The sequence below is a fragment of the Salmo salar genome, chromosome 15, assembly GCF_965601325.2.
Source record: "Salmo salar chromosome 15, fSalSal1, whole genome shotgun sequence".
NCBI classification, from domain to species: Eukaryota; Metazoa; Chordata; class Actinopteri; order Salmoniformes; family Salmonidae; genus Salmo; species Salmo salar.
The window spans coordinates 66,584,963-66,608,550 of record NC_138305.1 but is presented as its reverse complement, the minus strand read 5'-3'; the positions used below and the strand labels follow the sequence as shown (position 1 = coordinate 66,608,550).

At 42.2% G+C, this 23,588-nt stretch overlaps 1 protein-coding gene across 2 annotated transcripts; it reads right to left on the bottom strand.

Moving 5' to 3' along the window:
* Window positions 1-1,989: 1,989 nt before the first annotated feature.
* Window positions 1,990-22,796, bottom strand: LOC106571856 (sodium- and chloride-dependent taurine transporter). Of its 2 annotated transcripts, none has more exons than XM_014145357.3 (14): window positions 22,593-22,796; window positions 19,998-20,227; window positions 19,654-19,788; window positions 17,593-17,827; window positions 16,498-16,630; window positions 14,288-14,422; window positions 13,348-13,451; window positions 13,078-13,202; window positions 11,425-11,537; window positions 6,377-6,514; window positions 5,346-5,448; window positions 4,593-4,693; window positions 4,238-4,408; window positions 1,990-3,963 (listed from the first exon to the last, which is right to left on the bottom strand). In XM_014145357.3, the coding sequence occupies exons 1-14, from the start codon at window positions 22,601-22,603 to the stop codon at window positions 3,808-3,810; spliced, it is 1,890 nt and encodes a 629-aa protein (XP_014000832.1). In that variant the 5' UTR covers window positions 22,604-22,796; the 3' UTR covers window positions 1,990-3,807. The 2 variants fall into 2 exon arrangements, with proteins under 2 accessions (XP_014000832.1, XP_014000833.1); XM_014145358.3 differs by having other exon boundaries at window positions 22,473-22,787.
* Between the last annotated feature and the right edge of the window lie 792 nt (window positions 22,797-23,588).

Sequence of the window (23,588 nt, the reverse complement as noted above, 5' to 3'; positions counted from 1 at the left end):
AAGGGGGCAAAGGAAGACAAGTTCAAATAAATATAATTGGCTATTTTGGGGGGTGGAGTGCAAGTTGTATTGTGATTCATTGAAGCAGCACTTGCTCAACAAAACAGTATTGATAATGAAGGTGACGGGAAGATGAGCAGTGATGCTATATTCCTTTCAGTATTAATCAGGTATTAGATTACTCAAGGTAACTCATCACATGTGCATAGTGCACTGAACAAATTCCACGAAATGCACATGTTCCTGCCCTGGTGACAGGGTCAGAGTTTTCCCCAACACCAGAGGGACTTCTCAACTGTTCAATGTCTCTGTCTGCCATTCCAAGGTGTCACCTTATACCTTTAAGGTGACGCTTAATGTCCATTTTGGCTAACACTACATGGATTAAACTAATGGAGGCACGTTTCAATAGGCATGACACCTCTGTTTCTAATCTGTTGGAAGTTAAATTTCAGTTTGTGACAAAACAAGCAAGTATAGTGTTGAGTCATTGTACCATCTAAACCACTGTGAAATATATTTTCCATAACCAAAAATATTGTATTTTCAGCTGTTTGAAGCTGTTAAAAGTAAAAGATCGAAAAACCATACTTAAGGACGGGAAGCATAGAAATAGTGGACATAGAACAGATCTATCGCTTCTTAGACTTGCTTTCAATGAGAATGATATCTATAACATTTCTATGTGAATTTGGTTGGGTCGCCCCAAAAGTTACATATTGCAGCTAACTCAGAGAGAAATGTATGGTCAGAGTTGCCACATCCTATAGCCCATGAGTCCATTTCACTGTTGTGGCCATGCGTAAGTGGTCTGTGAGTTGTCATTTTGATGGGGTGTGTGAATACAGTTCTTCAAATTTGGGTATCAGCATTATGGGCAATAGTATTTTATTCACTCTGTGATTGCTAAAATTAAATATTAGTCTACTCTTCACACCAACATTATTTAGATAATTACACAAGCTACACTTTTATTGTGTGGTTATTTAAGCCTTCTTATTTTAATGCACCTGTTTTAAGTCACAGTCAATATGTAAGTATTGGGTATATTATGAATATGGATGAATGTAGAAAATACCTTGTATCCTTATGTTGGAAGTGAATGTGTGTAGTCACATGAAAAAACATTACAGTTTACTATATAATACTACATTATTATCGAATTATGTGGTACACTGTAGAATACTATACTACACGCTACTATCCCTCGATCATGTGTAGTACTTACTGTATAATTTTGTAGTATACTGTAGAATACTATAGTAAATGCTGCAGTAATGTCCGAAAACACTACAGTTCACAAAAACACGACCATTTTTTAACTATTGTAAATACTACAGTATTTCATTTTCATATACCCTTCGCCCATATCCAAATTTGGCCACCCATAAGTGGGTATACAAGTATAGACCATATAATGTGTTCCGTACATGTTATTCAAAAGAGCAGAAACTCTTTAACTATCCATATCCTTCCCAGTCCTACATACTTACAGGTTACGGAATATGTGCTATTTTAGTTTCCTCAAGGAGAAAGCCTCCGCTTCTATGTCAAAGATAATAAAACCAAAAAAACGATAGTAAATACTACATTCATGTCAGCAAAAACACTATAGTAAATACCACAGTATACTGTATTCAGCAAATACACTACAGTGTATACTACAATCTGCAAAAACACCACATTAATTACAATAGTATATTTTAGTTTTCTTTTACTACAATATTTATACTATAGTTAACTATAACTTCTACAGTAAATACTACAGTATTCACTGTAGTGTTTGTGCAAACTTATGTCTATAGTAAAGTCTGCAAAAAAACTACAGTGAATACTAGGGTATTTATACCATAATATACTATAGTATTTTTTTGTGGGGTGTTTTTATACTGTAGCTGTCTTTATGAGGAAGAAGCAGGCCAGAAGAAACAGGCCAGTAGGCCCTTAAATGCACTCACAGAACAAATGAATAATTCATTCCAAGACATGTAAAGAAAAATATGTTTATTTTCAGTCTAGGAAGAGATGATGAAGGTGCATCTCAAAGGGGGATGGATGTTAGATAAAAATACACTTGATTTTCCAACAGGTATTTTTTAAATATTTTTTATTGCCTTCTGGACAAGGAATTTTGTTGACCAAGCACTGTACTCTGGATGTTCATGTACATGCTTTCGGTTAAGGAATCTCACTTTAACTTTAGATGTTCAAATTTTGTATTTTGGTCACATATCATGTTTAGTATTTTTACATCTGTTTTCAAACTGAAATAATTTGAGTGGTAAAGGCCATTTATTTGATGAATATTGCACACTACAAATTTCATTCAGGCTCATAACATTTAACATTAAATATGAATTGTTGACTGTATTCAGAAGAAATAGGTCATCGGTGACAGTGTTCATATGCTGTACAGTATAAAATGGTTAATACAAAAAGGCATACGTGATTCACAAACAAGTAAAATACTAAAATACAATTGAGTCTGATGGAAATTTTGTATGAAACAGTTATTTACTGACCATTACTGTTATTAAAATGAGATCACTGGAGAAAAAACAATTATTTCAAAACATTTTTTTAATCATTTTGTTAAGGTTATATTTTTTGCTCCAATTAAATTATGGTTCTCACAACTATCACAGGTTTAGTCATAGAGAGACAGAATGTTGTATGGCAATGTTCCACCTTTATTTTAGTTTTTATATTTATAGCAAGAGTGAGAGTATAATGCTCATGTTTGAACGGATAGATATGAACAATATCAAAAAGGTTTGAAGCTATATAGCGTTTCTTTTGAAATTAATGTTGCAAATGTAACAGCAGGTTCTTGTGACAATTTTCAGAACAGATCATTAAAATAAAGGTGAATCTCAACATATGAAGTGCAAAAAGAGGTTTCAATAAATGCACTGGGACTGACTGAAGGTCTTAGGCAATGTACAAATACTCTTAAAATGCTTCTTCCTTTTTCTCCTTCACTTCCTCACCTCCCTCCTAAGGACACATCCTTCCGGGAACATTTTGTACAGTATTTGGGCAGGGCCATAGTAACCATAAGGACGTACCTGTGAACTACTATATCTACACTGCATGTTACTTTTATATTTTAGTAATTTAGGTCTTATACAGAGCGACTTATAGGAGCAATTAGAGTTAAGTGCCTTGCATAAGGGCACGCCGAGAGATTTTCACTTAGTCAGCTCAGGGATTCGAGCCAACGATATTTCGGTTAATGGCCCAACACTCGTTCAGCCTAGGTGGTACAGATGGCTACTCTACCAGCAGGTGTGAGTGGCTGGCATCCACCGCTAGCACAGAGAAGGTTAATTCAGTTGCATCTCACAACAAATGGCATCGACAACAGATTACAAATGACCTCAGACAAGGATGCTGCCACAATAACGTTAGGATATTATCTTAATTGTTTGCTACCTAACATGTTACACATTCAGTTTACTGTATTTTTGTTAAGTGAAAATGTTCCACAATCAACAGAAAGGTAGTTAACATAGAACATGTTGTTCTATGTCAAAATTCTGCCCAAACTAACATCGCCAACAAAAACGGTAACAACAACAATATGATAAAAAATTACCAAGATAAAAAACAACCCAACAGCAATATATATATATATATATATATATATATAAAACTCTTAATCCTCATCATAGAAACCAAACCAGAATATTCCTAGTGCAGATATATAGAACAATGTAAACCTGGTTCTACCACTATCAAAGTTAGTTAATAAATGATAATAACGTAGACAGCACGCCAATCAGTATTTCCTCTCACAGAGAGTGCTCACATCATTGTTTCTACAATGGTGTGGGTGGGCTTGATCAGGATGTTGTCCCCATTGGGGTTCAGAGGCTGGGTAAGCTCGCTGCTCTTCACACTGTACTCTTTGGGGCGAGAACTCGCACCTTCCTTTACTGGGGCAGCCACTGCCTTAATCCTCTGTGGGGTGTAGAGGAGAATGTCAAATGACCCACATGACATGAAAATAATGCAACGATAAAAAGCCACTTTGTAGAAATCCTTGTATCATGCCATAAAATCACATTACATGGTATACTTCATCATGTAGACGGCTTATATCATGTGTGCAATATAATACAAGTTATGCAATTGCATACTGCATGCCATTAACACAATGCTGCACTCCATTTCAGGCAGTGTTTGTATTCATACAACTAGGAGCTATCTAGCATCATCTTTTTTGTTTGCGTACCTCTATGAACGGTCCGTCGGACTGGAGGATCTTGATGACCATTACCATGGGGATGCAGATCATGGAGGCGAGGGCCAGAGACCAGCCCAGGCCAATAGACCAGTCTGGGTACTCATACACCTTGTTATAGGTCAGGGGCTTGTACTTCACCAATGAGAAGATAAAGCAACCCTGGGAACAACAAGAAAAATGGTTTAGGACATGATCACTTATTTCACAGTACATTTTCACTCTGATCCAAGAGGTTCCTCATGTTTTCAAAACCACAGCACAACAGTGTTGGGCTGTTTAACACTTTGTAACAGTGGAAAGCTGTTGAACACACAGTAACAGTGTTGGGCTGTTGAATACTCACCGCACAGAGGACGGGAGTGATAAAGGTCCAGCTCCATTTCATCCACGGGTTAGGTCGGTAGCCAATCATGTCTTCAATTGCATCATAGAAATGATCAGCACCTGTCAACAATACAGAAGAACTTGTTGTTAGAGACACACTCCTAGTCTCCTATACAGTAAAGTTAACCATCGTATAAGACCTGTGCATTTTCTCAAGGTAAAACAGGGTGACATCTCACTATCAACTATAAACAGAATCAGTATCCATCTCTAGACCATGAGAAGAGCTACAGTACAGGGTGTGGCGCCATCATAGCTTCTATAAACACCCTCATCTACCTATTGGTTGTTCCATGAAGTCATATGGCATGAACAATCTCTCTTTAGCTTATTGTTAACCGTTACAAAATGATTATTTACAAAACCAGCATGCTTGCTCTCTTAATAATAGCAACGTGGATCACAGCGCTAGTAACAACACCTCTAGAAAAGGCATGTGGGTTGCTGTGCTCCTGTTCACCTCTTCATTATAAAGGTGGCATAGTTCTTAATTTGTCTTCAATAGAAGTCAATAGAAGCCAATGGGACATATGTGGAAGCCAATTGAAGTGTTTTACGATAAGCGTGAAAAGGAACAGCAAGGGTATTGTATACACCAAGCGAGGTCATAACTCATGCGTTGTTGCTGTTTTTCCCTTTAAAAACAGACTCATAACGTTTGTTCCTAAATGTAGGATAAACAATTTATTTGGAAAAAAAGGTACAAACTTACCATAAACCCAGGCTACAGCAATACATTCAAAGAATGCAACCCACAAAAGGCACACACCACTGGCTGCATAGTAGTCAAAGAGTTGAAACACATACATGCCACCCTGAATAGAATGAAGATAGCAAAAGTTAGTTTCCTGAAAGATAGATAGAGATGGGGTTGGACATGGATAGGAAAAAGTGGTTGATACATAAGAATGCTGGCACTGGGCCAATGAAAGGAGAGTTCAACAGGTGATGAGATGTCATTGAAGTAAAGTTAACTGCTAACTGGAAAATGACATTCCAAATTGTTCCATTCATGATGCGAAACACACAGGATGTGCTATAAGAGCTCGGTAGTAGAACCCCCTCTATTTGGTTGCAAAAGTGTGACAACGGCAAAGCATGTGGAAAAAGTCATGTGTTGTTATCTATTTTGTACGCTAACCTGAATTGCAATGATAGAATCTTAAGGTCTTTTATATACTGTCAGGTCCATTATTATTGGCACCCTTGATAAAGATGAGCAAAAAATATAGTAATAAATAATACAAATATTGAGCTAAATTGTATGCTCAGTAAAATTGGAAAATAATATGATTTTATACTAATACAATTGCTCAGAGAAAGAGATTTTGTTCAACAAGTAAGTCAAAAAATCCCAAAAAGATACGGTTCAAAATTATTGGCACCCCTGTTTTCAATACTCTAGCACCCTCCCCTGCTAGTATAACGACACTAATATAATTGCTTTATTACTTAAACAACATCTCTTTCTCTGAGCAATTGTATTAGTGTATAATAATATTATTTGCCCATTTTGTTTTAGCATACAATATAACTCAGTATTTGAATTATTTATTTTATACAGTATTTTTTGTTCATCTTTATCAAGGGTGACAATAATTATGGACCTGTTGCTGTAGGTGAACTTACTTTCATTACAATGGTCCCAGAAATTATAGTATGTCAAGGTCTAATACAATAATTGTAAGGTAAGAACAACATGTAGTGCATAAAGTTACACTGAAGTGCTGTTGGTGTACTTACTTTCGTTACCATGGTAAGTCCCAGAAGATAGCTTATGCAACACATCACAGCTATAAAGATCTCACGGCGGTAACCAATCCTTAGGACGGATGGATACAGATCCACCAGGGAGGTGATCTGTCCTTCCACTTCGACAAACTGGGGAGACATAAAGAAAGCCATTAACCTTAGTGTCCTACCAGAACGCTGATGGCCATTACCATTATAATTGGTATTGCTTTTAGGCCTTATTGCACAAACATAAATGCTAAATACATGATAAATTAACAGCCTACAATCAGTTGGCCAGTTTATTAGGTACAGCACCCCGTTCACGAAAATGGTTAACTTCTACAGACAGTGAGTCACAGGACTGGGGCTTTCTATATAAAGCAGGCAAACAGGCATCGAGGCATTCAGTTACTGTTCGATTGAACATTACAATGGGCAACTTTGAGAGTGGTATCATCATCAATGCTAGGAACGCTGGTTCCAGCATCTCAGAAATGGCCGTTCTCCTGGGCTTTTCACGCGCGACAGTGTCTAGGGTTTACTGAGAATGGTGCGACAAACAAAAAACTGTCACGATTGTCGTAAGGAGTGGACCAAAACGCAGTGGGAAAATGTATACTCATCTTTTTTATTGAAGAAGGAAAAACAAAATAAACACGTATACAAAACAAACGACTCCAAACAGTCCCGTCAGGTGCAACAAACACTAAACCAGGAAATAACTACCCACAAACCCCCATAGAACAAACACCCCTATAAATAGGACCTTCAATCAGAGGCAACGAGAAGCAGCTGCCTCCAATTGAAGGTCAACCCAATAAACACCACATAGAAATAGACCAACTAGAAATGACATAGAAATACACTAACATAGAACATAACCCAAACAACCCTGAAACACCCTAAACAAACACCCCCTGCCACGCCCTGACCAAACTACAATAACAAACAGCCCCTTTACTGGTCAGGACGTGACAGTACCTCCCCCAAAGGTGCAGACCCCGGGACACCTTAAACAACAACAACAAAAAAACACAAAAATAAACCCCAACACAAAAATAATCCCATAACTAAAGGGAGGGAAGGGAGGGTGGCCACCGTCACCGACGGTTCTTGTGCTACACCCCCTCTCCCCAACCTCCTACTACGGAGGTGGCTCAGGCTCCGGCCTTACTCCCCAACCTAACCTGTCCACCCCCGCTAACTGCTTATTATTATTTACCCCTCCCGAAGTCTCTGGACTAAGGCGCATCGCTGAAGACCTCGGGCTGAGGCGCGTTGCTGAAGACCGCGGACCGGGGCGCCTCGCTAAAGACCTCGGACCGGGGGGCCTCGCTGGACACCTCGGGCCGAGGCGCGTCGCTGGACACCTCGGGCCGAGGCGCGTCGCTGGACACCTCGGGCCGAGGCGCGTCGCTGGACACCTCGGTGCGAGGCGCGTCGCTGGACACCTCGGGCCGTCTCTGCTGGCTCCGGACTGTGGGCCGTCTCTGCTGGCTCCGGACTGTGGGCCGTCTCTGCTGGCTCCGGACTGTGGGCCGTCTCTGCTGGCTCCGGACTGTGGGCCGTCTCTGCAGGCTCCGGACTGTGGGCTGTCTCTGCAGGCTCCGAACTGTGGGCCATCTCTAGACGGGGTACTGTCGCTGGAAGCTCTGGACGGGGCACTGTCGCCGGAAGCTCTGGACAGGGAACTGTCGTCGGAAGCTCTGGACGGGGAACTGTCGTCGGAAGCTCTGGACGGGGAACTGTCGTCGGAAGCTCTGGACGGGGACTGCGCACTGAAGGCCTGATGCGTGGGGCTGGCTTTGGAGATGCCAGACTAGGGACATGCACCACAGGGCTAGTGCGAGGAGCAGGAGCAGGACGAACTGGACTGGGCTGACGCACTGGAGGCCTGGTGCGTGGTGCTGGCTTTGGAGGCGCCAGACTGGAAACACGCACGTCAAGGCTAGTGCGAGGAGCGGGAACTGGATACACTGGGTTATGAGTAGGCACCGACGGTCTGGAGCGCACCGCCTGCACAACCCGCCCTGGCTGGATGGTAACAGTAGCCCTGCACGAGCAGAGTGCTGGCACAGGGCGAACTGGGCTGTGCAGAGGCCTGATGGCTGCCGTGCGTAGAGCAGGCGTAGGGTAGCCTGGGCCTAGGAGGCACACTGGTGGCCAGATGTGCTGTGCAGGCATACTCCTACCCGACTGGATGCCCACTCTAACACGGCACTTGCGAGGGGCTGGGATCGCTCGCACCGGACTGTGCGTGTGCATGGGCGAGATCATGCGCACTTCCACATACACCGGTGCTCTCATGATCCGTTGCTCCCCATAATAAGCACGGGGTGTTGGCTTAGGTCTATTACCTGACCTAGCCACTCTCCCCGTGTGCCCCCCCAAAAAATGTATTGGGGATGCCTCTCGCGCTTGCCAATCGGCGCGTATAACGCCTCGTAATGGCGCCTTTCTGCCTTGGCTGCCTCCAGCTCCTCCTTAGGGCGCTGGTACTCCCCAGCCTGGTGTCATGGTCCTGCCCGTCCAGGATCTCCTCCCATGTCCATGAATCCTTATATTCCTCCTGCTGCTCCTTCCTCCACTGCTTGGTCCATTTGTGGTGGGTAGTTCTGTCACGATTGTCGTAAGGAGTGGACCAAAACGCAGCGGGAAAATGTATACTCATCTTCTTTTTTATTGAAGAAGGAAAAACAAAATAAACACGTATACAAAACAAACGACTCCAAACAGTCCCGTCAGGTGCAACAAACACTAAACCAGGAAATAACTACCCACAAACCCCCATAAAACAAACACCCCTACAAATAGGACCTTCAATCAGAGGCAACGAGAAGCAGCTGCCTCCAATTGAAGGTCAACCCAATAAACACCACATAGAAATAGACCAACTAGAAATAACATAGAAATACACTAACATAGAACATAACCCAAACAACCCCGAAACACCCTAAACAAACACCCCTTGCCACGCCCTGACCAAACTACAATAACAAACAGCCCCTTTACTGGTCAGGACATGACAAAAACATCCAGTCAGCGGCAGTCCTTTGGGCGAAAACAGCTTGTTGATGAGAGGTCAAAGGAGAATGGCTAGAATTGTGCAAGCGGGACAAAAACAGGCAAATAATAGCGCAGTACAACAGCGGTGTGCAGAACATCAACTCAGAACGCACAACTCATCAGTCCTTGTCACGGATGGGCTATTGCAGCAGACGACCACACCGGGTTCCACTCCTATCAGCTAACAAAAAGAAGCTGCAACTACAGTGGACATCCGTAGACCTCTCATCAACGAGCTATTTTCACCCACAGGACTGCCGCTGACTGGATGTTATTTGTGGAAAAACATTGCCTGGTACGACGACTCCTGGTTCCTGTTGCATCATGCTGATGGCAGAGGATTTGGCAGAGTCCATGGCCCCATCCTGCCTGGTGTCAATGGTACAGGCTGGTGGCGGTGGTGTAATGGTGTGGGGAATGTTTTTCTGGCACACGTTAGGTCCCTTGACACCAATTGAGTAACGTTGCCATGCCCCGAAGAATTCAGGCTGTTCTCTGTCCTGTAGGCAAAGTGGAGTCCGACCCGGTACTAGATGGGTGTACCTAATAAACGGTCTATCGAACACATGCTATATGAGCATGTACACAGGTTCCAAATATGGAAAAATGGCTGAAATGTGGGACCAATTTTACTTCTCAGTGGTCTGTTGAAAGTTGAACAAAAACGCAAAGTTTGCCTCCATACATGGACTTCTTTTTCCTCCTCCTCAAATCACTGATTAGACTAAAGAATCACTGCTGTCTCTGTTGTGCAATAATGAGACATTTTATACAAGGCTCCTCTTGGGAACACTGGCTGGGCCTTCAATTGGCTATTTCATGCAAAACAACAGTCTCTCTCTCTCTCTCTCTCTCTCTCTCTCTCTCTCTCTCTCTCTCTCTCTCTCTCTCTCTCTCTCTCTCTCTCTCTCTCTCTCTCTCTCTCTCTCTCTCTTTATCTCTCTCTCTCTATATATCTGTTGTTCATGGAAACCCTCTCCATTTCGGGCTTATCCAGTTATAATGCCATTGGCTGAATAATTTATAGGCAGTGCTGTTGTTATCGTGGAAATGTATCTGGAGTCACACTTCTCTGATTTAGTGAAATAGACTTTGTTATTTAGCATACACTGAAAGCATTTTTCTCTCCACATCCTATAACAAGCCCTCTCCTCATAACTATGGCATGTACATAAGAGCCATGAAACAATACTGTATTCAGCACCACTAATCTGCGTAAAATGTGTGGTCAAGAATTATGCCCACTCACTCTCCCACTGATCTACTTTCCAATGGAAATAACCGTACTTGAAGCATAAGTTTTTGGTGTTTGGCTGAGATGTCATTGACCACGAGGAGGACTGAGTTAGCAGAAAGTAAAATTACACTTGGAAGCAGGAAATGTGATAGTGAGAGAACCCCACTGATGCCTCCTTGGCCTCACCTCCGTTCGTCTTAGTCAACACCTCGGGAGTCTGGACTGCAATGGACACCTCAAGAGAAAGCTATGAGACTAAACTGTCTGGTTCTATCTATTCAATTATGTTTCCTGAAATAAATGTATTACTGGTTCACATACTTCTAAAAAAACTATTTCCTATTTATGTTCAAGCCTTCAAGATGTAACAAATGTTTTGACATGGTTGAACTGTTCTCCACTCTGGGTTGCTTTTCTTGTCTGGATTTTGTATCTTATTATAAGTTCACTGTAATGTCCAGAGTTCTCAATTGTTTTCCCTATATGAACTGTAACTCAGTAACATTTTTGAAATTGTTGCTTGTTGCATTTATATTTTTGTTCAGTATACTTTACACTACTGTATGTGTCCCTACTACCTATATATTTACATTGTAACTACATAGGCATAGTGTAATTACAATGTAGATACACTAACTACATAGTGTAAGTACATTGTAGATATATATTGTTCCAGGGTCGTTGAAACTAGAGACATGTACCAAGTACCGTATTACCAATAGAAATGTATACTAGTTATTGCTTTAGTACTGACCTGACTGTCGAGGCCTAGTAGCAGAAGCATGATGAAGAATAGGATGGCCCAGAACGTGGGCATGGGCATCATGGACACAGCCTTAGGGTAAGCAATGAAGGCCAGGCCAGGACCTAGAGGGGTGAAGAGAGGGCAGGGGGGAGAGACGGAGAAGAGAATGAACCAACCCATCTAATTTGAGCTTGGACGGTATGAGGGGGGTAAAAACGTTAAACTAAACACATTCAAATGGTAATGTTACATTTACAGAACTGGAGTGATAAACCTTTCTGTATGCTATATGTTTGTCTTATGTAAGGACTGGATAGGTGGAGGAACTATCCATTAAGTATTTGCTAATGGTCATATGCTGTGTGTGACTCTAGCATCCTGCATTAGTATACAAGCTAAACAAATATTGTCAAAGCAGATAGAGATTTGCTCAAAAGCTAATTCAACAGGATTTCAAGGGCACTTGAATATATACAAAATGACGGCAAACTCAACTCAACAAACTATCATTAAATCTTGCCAAGTCCATCCAGGCAGAATAACACAATGAACTTTTGCACAGATTTTTGTAATTATTATTTACTGTTATCAACAACAATTTACATTTAGAGTAACCTTTTGGCAAATATGACCTATTTTTTAAGTTAACCTTTTTCCAATAAATATGCATGAATTATAGCATTTAAGAAAACATTCATCCCAATTGACATAAACATAGCTATAACAGTCACAGTACAATAGAATTCTCTATTCGTAATAATTAAAGTAAAAGTACATGGAAACAGGTTCTCTCTAAAGCAGGTTGTTGTTAAGCAACACTGAACTGAACAGAGCGGGCATGCTTAAAGAAGATGCATCTCCTTCGAAATCCACATGGAATATAATATCATGCTGGGCTAGCTAGAGTCCACTTCAGGGATCCACAGCTCAATACAGTAAAGTTCTTAACATTACAGTTACATTACAATACTTAGCACATTTGTTTTCAACAACTATTTCACTGGTGGTGAGCACTGGTTGTTATAACACAAATGATAACAATTATCAATTTTATTGGAACAGAATGGCCAAGATTTTCTTATTTTGGCTTACTGCACATTACAGCAACTCCTCTAGACAATTTCTTAATTCAATAAATCCACACTTGCCACACTTGGGGTTAAAGGCACCAGCTGGGCCAATGTTCCACTCTAGGGTTTATAATCTATTGATAATATGGATCTTTCTTTAAAAATCGTGCCATTCTATATTCTATATCATTACATTAATGTAATTATATATAATGGGATGATTTTTTTAAACAAATTAAATAGATTTTAAACCCTAGAGTGGAACATTGGCCCACCTGGTGCCTTTGAGCCCAGGTGGCTGTGGATAGTAGAGTACAGCTGTGATTATAAGTATGGTTGATTAGAGTGGCTCTTTATTGAACCCAGCTTTACATGGTTCAGCAGTAGCTCAGACACACAGCACAACACTCAACCAGGGCCAAATTCACTATGGAAAACACATCATACAAAAAGCAACACCTCTTTCTTTCAGGCCTTTATTCAAGGAGTGTGCAATTGCCGATATCTCTACATTTCGGCATTGTCGTTCATTGTCGTTTCAGCAGTGCCCACCATCACTGCTATGTTCACGGTTGACCTTTGACCCTCGTACCTGACTCTGCCACATCGGCAATATCCACCCCTTGCTCTTGTGCCATGAAGCCCAGGACGGAAAATATTGCGAAGCCAGACACAAAACTGGTACCGCTGTTCAGGCCTCCCAGCAGCAAACAGTCCCTATGTCACACATATATCATGGAGGATGTTAATTTACACAGACGGAACGGAAGTTCCCATTTTTTTCTTAAGCAACCTGCTTTGACACGAGTTGATCTCACTACTACTACAGCCATTCCCCCATCGACATGACAACGAAGCTCACCTGTAGCAGTTGTATTTGTACTTGTTGTAGCTCCCCAGTGACGTCATAGCCCCCAGACAGATGGCGTAAGAGAAGAATATCTGGGTTCCCGCGTCGATCCACACCTGAGGCGGCAACAGCAACAACATGATGCCAGTCTGTTCAGTTCACCATTCATCATACACTTCTGGTCACTTGGTTGGCAACCTTTTTCATCTTTGCTGGGACATAATTGGGTTAGATTAACCTAATGTGATGAGATTTGACATTTAATTTGATTAAGTATTTTATTATTACTTTTTCTATCTCTGTTTAATTGAATGCACAACTAACTAAGCTTCTGAGTCTAAGACAAATAGCTACTTGATTAAACATGTTGCGATCGCAAATACAATTTTGGGGAATAAAAAGGAACATTTCCATCAAAACTGAACAGCCTATTGTTATAACATCGGAAATCAAAAAGAACATGTGGGATGCCATGCTGCAAATGTAATTTATTCAACAAAAGTAACTCTTAGCTTTTGGCTCAGAGAATGTAATAAAAAACATCCCAAAAGCACATGATGTTGCAAAATGATTGTCATGGAACTTTTCAGGTCCGCCAGGCATAGTTAGTCACTTCAATCCAGAGGAAGGAGCAAATTGAATTATGTCATAAATCTGGATGATTGGAGAGTTCTAGCGGGTCTTGCATTGTGAACACATGTTCTCTCAATTATAGTACCACTAATAATTCAACCAGACTTAAGACCTACAAAGGCTGTGGACTGGTTCCTTTTCCGCAGTCTAGATGACTTTGCGATGTAGAGATATCAGTAAGAGGCCCTGATAGACGTGTAAGTAAACAGATATGCATTGATGTCGGATAAGGTCATTAGGGGTGGGTGGAGGGGACTGTACAGAGACAGTAAAGATGGGTAGAGGGGTGGGGATTAGGATTCTGGGTTCTGGCTCCTACCTCTGGGTCCTGTAGGCGGGTCAGGTTGGGGTAGAGGTAGAATTTGATCCCTTCGGATGCCCCTGGCAGAGTCACACCACGCACCAACAGCACGATAAGCATGATGAAAGGGAAAGTTGCTGTGATATACACCACCTAGAAAAAAACAGATAAAGACTGGTAGAGACATATTAGCTGATGTCAAGGTTCCATGATGCAATGGGACAGAGATTGTTCCATCCGCTGATGTAAAGGTTCCGTAATGGAATGAATCTTGGAGAGGATGCTTTAGGAAGAAGTTGCCCCCAACTACAGATCTACTATCCCCCATCAATAAGGTGATGAAAAAATATCTGATCCTCCGTAGGGCAGCCTTTACAACAACAACAAAAACACATCTGGTTTATAGGATTTTCACAGTCAGACATGATTTTCGGACATGTACTGATGTACATTTTTCACACAGTTTTCCCTCATTACATTTCTTATGATATACATTTTTCCTCATGTTTCTTTTCACCACTTCCAGCTATATCTGGTCTCCCGTCCAGGGACCAACCAGTATTGACCCTGCTTAGCTTCAAAAGCAAACCAGCAGTGGGATGCAGGGTGCTATGTTGCTGGAATGAATGGGCCAAAAAGTTGCAACTGGAAAAAAGGCAGCCAAAGCAAAGGCCAAGGTAACAGAAAAGAGGGGTGAGTTTTATTTAATTATGTTATATATTTTTTTAAATCACTAAAGACATGTCCTAGGTGGCAAAATTCCAGATGGATATTGTAATTTATGAGTGTAGTAACAAACCCCCACCTCGCAACCCATGCAACCTCCCCCCGCCCCTCAGCAAGCTGTGCCACATTTATTTCAATGGGCACAAGCACTGTCCATGACACAAACTGTTCACCCTCCACACACACACACATTTTGCCTTGGGGTGGAAAGACAATTTGGCAGTTCTGAAACTCATTTCCTGTAATTCTACAGATTTTGCCATTCTTAAGTGTGTTCATGTGATGTCTGAGTGACTCAAACGTTATAATAGAATCAATGGGCTAAAAAAAAACTTTAGCTGACATGGGCTAGTTGATGAACTGTCATATATAGCTCTCTAAGCTCTGCAATGACTGACATAACAAAAGGGAAACTGCTGACACACTTCCAAATGTCTAAATTGCAGCTTGTGCATTCTACTATTCTGGGTCCGGATGCCTATTGCGTATGGCTGCTGTGGGGGCTCCAGGGATGGCCCATCAGCTGAAGCCAAGGTTTCATCATGAAATTTTAATAGGTGGCGTAGTCGGCCATTTTACAGAATGGAATGTTTCTTGCTTTGAATTTTTTTAGATAAACACATAGGAAAGGGGAGCATGGAATATACAGAAGAACACAACTCCACAAAGAAAGTTGACTGTAGATTGCATTGTGTGAGGATATTTTAAGTTGGGGTGGGCGGCTGAAGTGTGTGCATGGAAATACACCGTACAGTAGTGTATGCTAGATATGCAGCGGTTTACCATAATGGAAGGGGCTAATTCTGTGTTTTGTTTAAGTAGGGAGCTGAAGCCACAAATGGGGTATTTCTGTAAGAATTTGCCAAATAGATCTCCCAACAAATCACAGTGGTAATAAAGCAGACTAGCATGCCTGGGTGTCAGACTGTTTCTGATATCATCAACACAGTGACATCGACAAGTTGGCTACAGCAGAAAACATCCACCACCTGGACCTCCCAAGTGGCGCAGTGGTCTAAGGCACTGCATCGCAGCACAGAGGTGCCACTACAGGCTTGGGTTTGATCCCAAGCTGGCTGTGACCGGGAACCCCATGGGGCGGTGCACAATTGGCCCAGTTGTCATCCGGGTTAGGGAAGGGTTTGGCCGTGGGGATTTCCTTGGCTCATTGTGCTCTAGCGACTCCTTGTGGTGGGCCAGGTGCCTGCAAGCTGATGTCAGTTGGATGGTGTTTCCTTGGACACATTGGTGGAGCTGGCTGTGTCTCTATAAGCAGTGTGGCTTGGCAGGTCATGTTTCGGAAGATGCATGGCTCTTGACATTTGCCTCTCCTGAGTCCGTTGGGGAGTTGCAGCGATGAGACAAGATTGTAAATACCAATTGGATATAATGAAAAACATTACTCTACCTTATTAAATCTCCTTTTTTTGGGTGTGTGAATAAACACTATTTTTAGAGACTGCAAACAAGTCTGATAACAACCACAGCAAGCTTCTACAAACCTTCCCAGTGGACTTGACTCCCTTCCAGATGCAGAAAAAGCAGACAATCCATACTGCCAGGAGACACAGGGCTAGGTCCCACTTTAGAGGGCCGATGTCGTCGATCCCAGAAGAGATGCTCAGCACGTTGCGTCTTAGGAAGGAGGGAACAGACAGAATACAGGTCAATTACGGTCTTTGGGGAGAGGCTCTGATGGAATTGTACGTCTATGTAGACCCCTGCATGATACAGTACAGTATAGTACAATTTCTCGCTCTACAATTATTATTTATTTTTTAAGTAGGGCAAGTGTGACATCTCATAATTCCTGTGGGTCCTGACCAAGGTTTCATGCCAACAGCTATAACATCAAAGCAGTGAAAAGCAAATAGATAGACGATATGTGGTGGGGATATAATGTGTGGTGAGGTTAAGTTTTCAAAACCCCCCCTCTGCTCTAGCTCCTCCTGGGCCTGAATGTGCTGTGCCCTGAGAGAATATTAAGAGATGACAGTATGTTATTTTCATTCTATGTGTTATATTTCTGTGGGATATTCTACCTCATCAGTGTCTGGCCCATGGATATGGTAGAAAGTAGATATAATCTATGCTGTTGGATTTTGTGTTGACCAAATGTAAGTAAGCATTATTTTACAGGGAACTGGGATTTGAAGTTAAGTGATTGTGTCTCCCCAAGAGGACACATATTTGGCAGTACTTTTAAAAGGAAAGGAAAACAACAATACCCATTGATCCAAATATAGTGTAGTGAAAGATCCAATTTAAAGATAGAATAAACCTCATGACTGAGCGGGGAGTTTATTAAAGTTCAGTGTGCTTTCTGCTCTGGAAATGTAGCCAATCCAAACATATGTTTACATCAAACAAGGAAGAGGTACAGTATCTGTAGTGTTCATGTTGTCTGTTTTATTTGTTTTTGACCTTGTATATGTGGACAGAATGTGTGTGTGTTTATGCGTGTGTGTGCGTGGTTGCATGTGTGTGTACTGATTTGTGTATGCTTGTGTGTAGGCTTTTCTGATTTTCTCTGTGTGTGTTTGTCTGCGTGTGTGTCAGAACAGAGTTAGCCCAGCTGTTGGACAGTGAGTACTCACTCCCAGAACTCAGTGACGGGGGAGGTGAAGTTGGTGATGTTGGCAGCCAGCATCAGGGTCTTGTTCTTGCGGAACGTGTCCTCCACACACCGGTCTGTGTTCCATGGCTGATTGCATTTGGCCCAGGGCAGCTCCGGCTGAAAGCACTGGAATAGGTAGTAGAGTCCCCAGGCTAGAATCACTATGTAGTAGATGTTCAGGAGAGAGACGATCACAATGGAGGCGTAGCCAATACCTACAGAGAAGAGAAAAAGTGTAATCCCTAGCAAAACAATGTCATAGGGGCTACAGTATGTGACACTGAATCCCCTTGTAAACGACAATATGTAAAGCCAACATTGGAGCTGAAGCACTTCAGTGAACACTGACCTAGTGCCTTTTGAGGAGATTTATATATAACCAATGGAAACAAATCTACTCACTCAGATGGTTCACAACTCAGCTCACTCCTATTTCAAAGAGAGGATGTTTCCCTGGCTTGAGTGTACTAACTACAGTTATAATGACCTTAGTGTTTGTATGTTATTTTTAGATATGACATTGGTCCCCACCTAGATACAGAAATCCCCTGTATTCTTCCACTCCTCTGAACTATTATTAGACTGGTGTCACCTCCGGTAACCCCCTCTCTCCCGCCTCTTCCCCCTTTCCTCCCTTCTCAGCCCCCACATTCCACAGACAAACTGTTAGACAAATGAATCCATGGTTGTGTGTGTGGTGGGTGAGACAGGCCTTCTGAATGTGTAAAAAAAGACTAAGAGGGATAGTGGAAGCCACCTATAGGCCACCGGTGGGTGTCTGTCTCTCTGTAGTCTGTGTGTGCGCGTGTGCGGACATGTGAGTGTGTGTGCGTGCGCACACGTGCATGTTTGTGCCAGTTCACACACCCTGCCAGTCAGACAGGCAGCTGCCTCAGCACTCCTTGATTATTCAAGCTCATCAACAGCTGCTAAAGATCGGCTGCACTCCCAGCCCTTGTCTTCAGCTGTCTCTTTCTACCAGTCGCTCCCGGCTTCATGGAATAGCAGCTCATGGCTGGGAGCATTCACTAGAGTGTTAAAACATCTGAAGGGGGTCTATTGCTGCTTTGTTATGTTCAGCTGTCTCACTACTTACTGGTCTGCATGATAGAACTGGTCTTCCTATAGTATATTACAGTGAAAATCTATGGCAGGACCCTGACTGATAAGGAGATACGTTTTAGGGACATAACCTCACACCAGGACTGCAATAACAACATCATGCATATGTGGTGTGTATGTATGTATTTACCTGCCAAAAATAGGCCAGTCTCAATGTTTGGTGAGTGTTCAATGTTTGGTGTTTGACGACGTCCAGTCTCTAATGTAAATTAGGCAATCCTCAATTACCTGGTCCCAGATCAGTAGGTTTTTGTGCTTCAGTCAAATTCTCATGAAAACAAAGCACAGTCAGAGAAATTGGCTGAGGCATATCCAGATCTGGGACTAGGCTGCTCCTCATGCTATTCTGAATAATGTACTTTACACATCACAGAGCCGGCTAATGAATGAAGTAAATGTGGTCCAATTACCTATTGGAACCCAGCGAGGGACACCTCAGTAGAACATAATGTTTGTACACTGAGTCTAGCAACCCATAGACAGCATAATCAGTGCTGCTGGATGCTGTTAGTGAGTTATGCAAGAGCAGTCAGAACAACAATACCAACCACAGGCTGGGTAACGTCACTGGATTTAGTTTTTTTTAAGCAGGATGTGAAGAACACCAAGGCTAGAGCAAGGGCAGGCAACATAATTTTAATTGTAGATTTTTTCTACGATGGGACACATCACTAAGCAGGCATGGAGTAGGCTTGGCACAGAGCAGGCCCCGCCTAAGCAATGCTAATGGAAACTCTGCAGTGTTTAGGTACTTCACTAATTCCTCTCTCCGTCTCTGACGTTACCACCTACAGTACATCACACCATACCCAAGAAGGCTTACACCGCATCCTTTCCCTGCCTACTTTCCCTGATGATGACTGGTCTAAGGGCAATATGGGAGAATGGTATTGGGACAATAGGAAGTGTGGTGACTCACCGGTGAAGATGGGGCAGAGTTTTTCCCAGCAGGTGATGCCTCCCTCAGAGGTATACTGGCCCAGAGCCACCTCCAGGAAGAACACCGGCAGGCCTCCACCAAACAGGAAGATGGTGTAGGGGATGAGAAACGCACCTGGGTGGAGGAGAGAAAGAGAGACAGTTAATCTACAGGGTCTGCAGTATGTGCCTACCTACAGCCATTTCACAAATCAAAATCCTGTAATTGCAGTCCCCGAGTTGAGTTCTTTGAAGGTTACTGAAAAAAAATATCTAACTTGATTGACCCCCCACTTTAAGACCTGTTTCTATGGAGAAAGGGCCCATGTTCATTTGAATGCCTACCTCCACCATTCTTATAGCAGAGGTACGGGAAGCGCCACACGTTCCCTAAACCGACAAAGCCTCCGGCCACGGACAAGATAAAGTCTAACTTGCTGGCCCACTTCTCCCTCTGGATGGGCTTGCCCTCTGCCTCATCCTCCGGTCGAGTGCCTGGGCTCTTCCCTGGCGAAGGCTTCAGTGTGTCCTTGTGGAAATCTTTCAGACTTTGTAGCTTCTCTTTCTGTGCCATTCTATAGAGGTTGAGAGTAGAGAGGACGAGGAGAAGGAAAAAGAGAGGAGAAAGAGAAAAAAATTGCGAAAGAGTTAGAGAAAGAAAGCGAGAGCGAGATGAACAGGAAGAGGGCAAGAAGGGGGAGATAGAGAGAGACGTGAGCCGGATAAGGCAGAGATAGGACGGTGCATTAGCATGATAAGAGTGTCTCACGTGCTGTATAGTCAGCCATGGTGTGATACAGTTATTCAGCTATAAGAACTGCAACAGTATGGCTATTATTATTTCACTTTGGATATTGTGCTCAATCTTGCATTGAAAATCACTCTGGGTTGGACTAGATAACTTATGGTAAAATAATTTTTCTTGATGGCATTACTCACTTGCGCACAGTTATACTGTACAACTATAATTTCTATGTGCATAATATAACATATTTAATAAAATCTTGATTATGTATTATTTTTTATACTTTAAGGGAATGTTTTGAACATGATATACAGTATGCCTTACTGTATATTGTATACTGCATAAAAATAAAAAAACATCTTAAATAACACTGACAAACTCATGATATCCACCATAGATATATATCCCGAATCACATTCAAATAATTTGCCTAATGCTTAGAGCAGTTGGACTAACGTAGTCCAAATTTACAGAAGAAGATATCCCTGTGTTTTCCGAAAGCTTGGCTTGGTTCCGGAAGATCCCACAGCTCAAGTTCACTGAATGTTTATATTGTAAACATCCTTTCCAAGAAAGACAAGATTCGTCATTAGCGTCTTAGGTATGCCATTTCCCTGCCTGTGCCAAAGGGCTGTAAAACACCCAACCCGGGGCAGGGCAGAAGGTAAGAAATTGCTTGGACATGTTAAGACACAAATTGATGTAATATAATACTACTTACTGCTGTAATATAATGAATAGCGCTGTATAAAACAGGAAGAATGAAAAAAGCTGCTATGATTAATCGTGAGGCTGATATACCAGTGTACCGGGGTAAGGTTTCCTCTCCTTTTGAGGCTGTCCCAGACTGAAATGCAGTTGGCAGGAACAGAAACATCAAAGGCTTCCCTTTACTCTCGCTGGCTCCAATGGAAATCTGTTATAGGTGATTGCGTTGCTAACAAAAGCCTACGAGTCGGTCGACTATTATTCTCCAATGAGTAAATCTTTCTCTTTTAGCCACTGAAAGTGACAGTATTATTCAAAGTTGATTTATAGTTGGACAATACATATTACCAGTTTAAAGAACAATCTATCCAAACTATTCTCAGTTGAAAGGCAGCTATAAATCTTCAAAAAGGTATCTTCATTCACCATGTCATATGACTAACACTCCATACAGGAACATCATGTAGCAACTGTACAGGCAGAGTGAGAAACAGAACAGAGATGCTTTTAAGACGGAAAACTACTCTACACACATTGTAGCTATTCACAGACAAATACCACATTGGGAAAATGCAATGCAAAGCTGCAAACATTGACCAGTCTAACAAAGTCTAACAAAAAAGGGAACTTGTCTTGCAGTGTAAAATAACTGCTTATTATTTCGTTCAATTATTAAAAGGATGCTAGAGCTACAACAACACAGCCCCTCATTACTCAATCCATCCACTCTTATTTTCCTCTGCATCGCTCAGGACTCATTCTGACTGTAATATTCTAGGTTCTCTCTGTCTCTGTTATACATGACAAGTCAACTTGAACCGCCGTCCACTCGCAAACCTCATTACATAACTGGATCAGCTATCGCCCACTCTATTTTCTCTATTTTCTCTCTCTCTCTCTCTCTCTCTCTCTCTCTCTCTCTCTCTCTCTCTCTCTCTCTCTCTCTCTCTCTCTCTCTCTCTCTCTCTCTCTCTCTCTCTCTCTCTCTCTCTCTCTCTCTCTATGTGCTTTCACCTGCTGGGTGCTGGGAGGCTGTCTGCCTTGGGTAAGACTTAAGGCAAACCGTCCTTGGAATGGCCAAGTGGCCCACCCAGAAACCCTTGACTAGATATTCTCAAGCCCTTCTAAAAACACTACACTGTCATTATCTGTAAACACAGCATTAGAAACATGTCCAATTTAGCATCCGATAGTCAGTCAAACACAAAGAAAGATCCTGTAAAAATTGCAACAGATCAAAAGGTAAACAGACATAAAGAACAGAATGCAATCCATAGTCTTTGTGAATTTCAATTCCTATTTTCACACTCACAAACATCAACAAAGATATTTAAAATATTTTAATTGAAGGGTTTTTAAGTACTTACATGAAATTGCTTATTCAGTTGAAACAAAAAGCATCCAACAAAACACCTTAATAATCACTTGACATAAATATTAAGATAAGGCTATTTTCTAATTCCAGTTGAGTAATTCCAAGGACTTACATTTCCTTCATGGTGTGGCTATGTGTAGTGTGCTTCTCTCTCAGCTGTCTACATTCCTCTGTACTGAATGCCTTTATGCCAACACAGCTCACAAGAAGTAGAGTTGACAGCGAGGCCCGCCCCTCAGATAAAGACAATTAAATCCTATGTGGAGATTGGGCACTGCCTCATAGCCGCAGACCAACTATCCAGATACTGACTCGGGACTGTAAATTTCCACTTCCCACTTCCACCCCCCCCCCCCCCCCCGCACACACACACACACACACACTCCTCTGGGGCTGAGGGACTGGGGCTGAATGCTTTGCCCTGCATGTGTTACAGGCACCTCTTATTCATGTAACTGAAACAGATGACAGGGTAGGGTGGCAAGGGAGGGAGGGGGTAGGGCGTGAGGGCTTGAGCAGCAGCATGGAAGGGAAATCAAGCCTCATGGGACAGCTTCTGGACAGGAGAAAGGACCCCTCTTAAATCATTATGTGGGTGAGAGGTGGTGGGTGGACAGGGACTGAAGGGACTGACGACTGGCTTGGCTGACCATGCTAAGTTTATTTTGTTACTGTCTTATTGTCCCACACCCACATAGCAGCATTGGAATGTGGGATGCTTCCTATTATAACCCCTTATGACTATGTGTCATTTCACATCACAGCAAAGACTTCCGAACATCTCTATGGGAACTATTTGTGAATATAAATAAAGTGTTGTTAATCGGCAGCAGGATATAACCAGGGAAGTGTCTATGTGTGTCTGTGGTGTATTTGGAAGCCTTCTGCTCCATTCAGACATACCTTGTGTCGAGTTATCTCTGAAACTTAAACCAGGTACAGTGTACTGTATAACATTGCCTAATAGGGGGATAGGTGCTGTATTTTACGCTGTTCTGTTTAGCCACAGTATACTCATCAAGGATGTCACGTGTACAATAGCTGGCATGGTAGTGGCAATTAAATACAGTGTTAAACTTGACTCCAGGATTTGCGCAATCCTTTTGAC

Coding starts and splice junctions, on each gene's coding strand:
- LOC106571856 (XM_014145357.3), bottom strand. Junction 19,789..19,997: donor CTGCTATAAGAATGGTGGAG/GTAGGCATTCAA, acceptor TCCTCCACCCAG/GTGCGTTTCTCATCCCCTAC. Junction 14,423..16,497: donor GAGTCAAGTCCACTGGGAAG/GTTTGTAGAAGC, acceptor GTTTTTTTCTAG/GTGGTGTATATCACAGCAAC.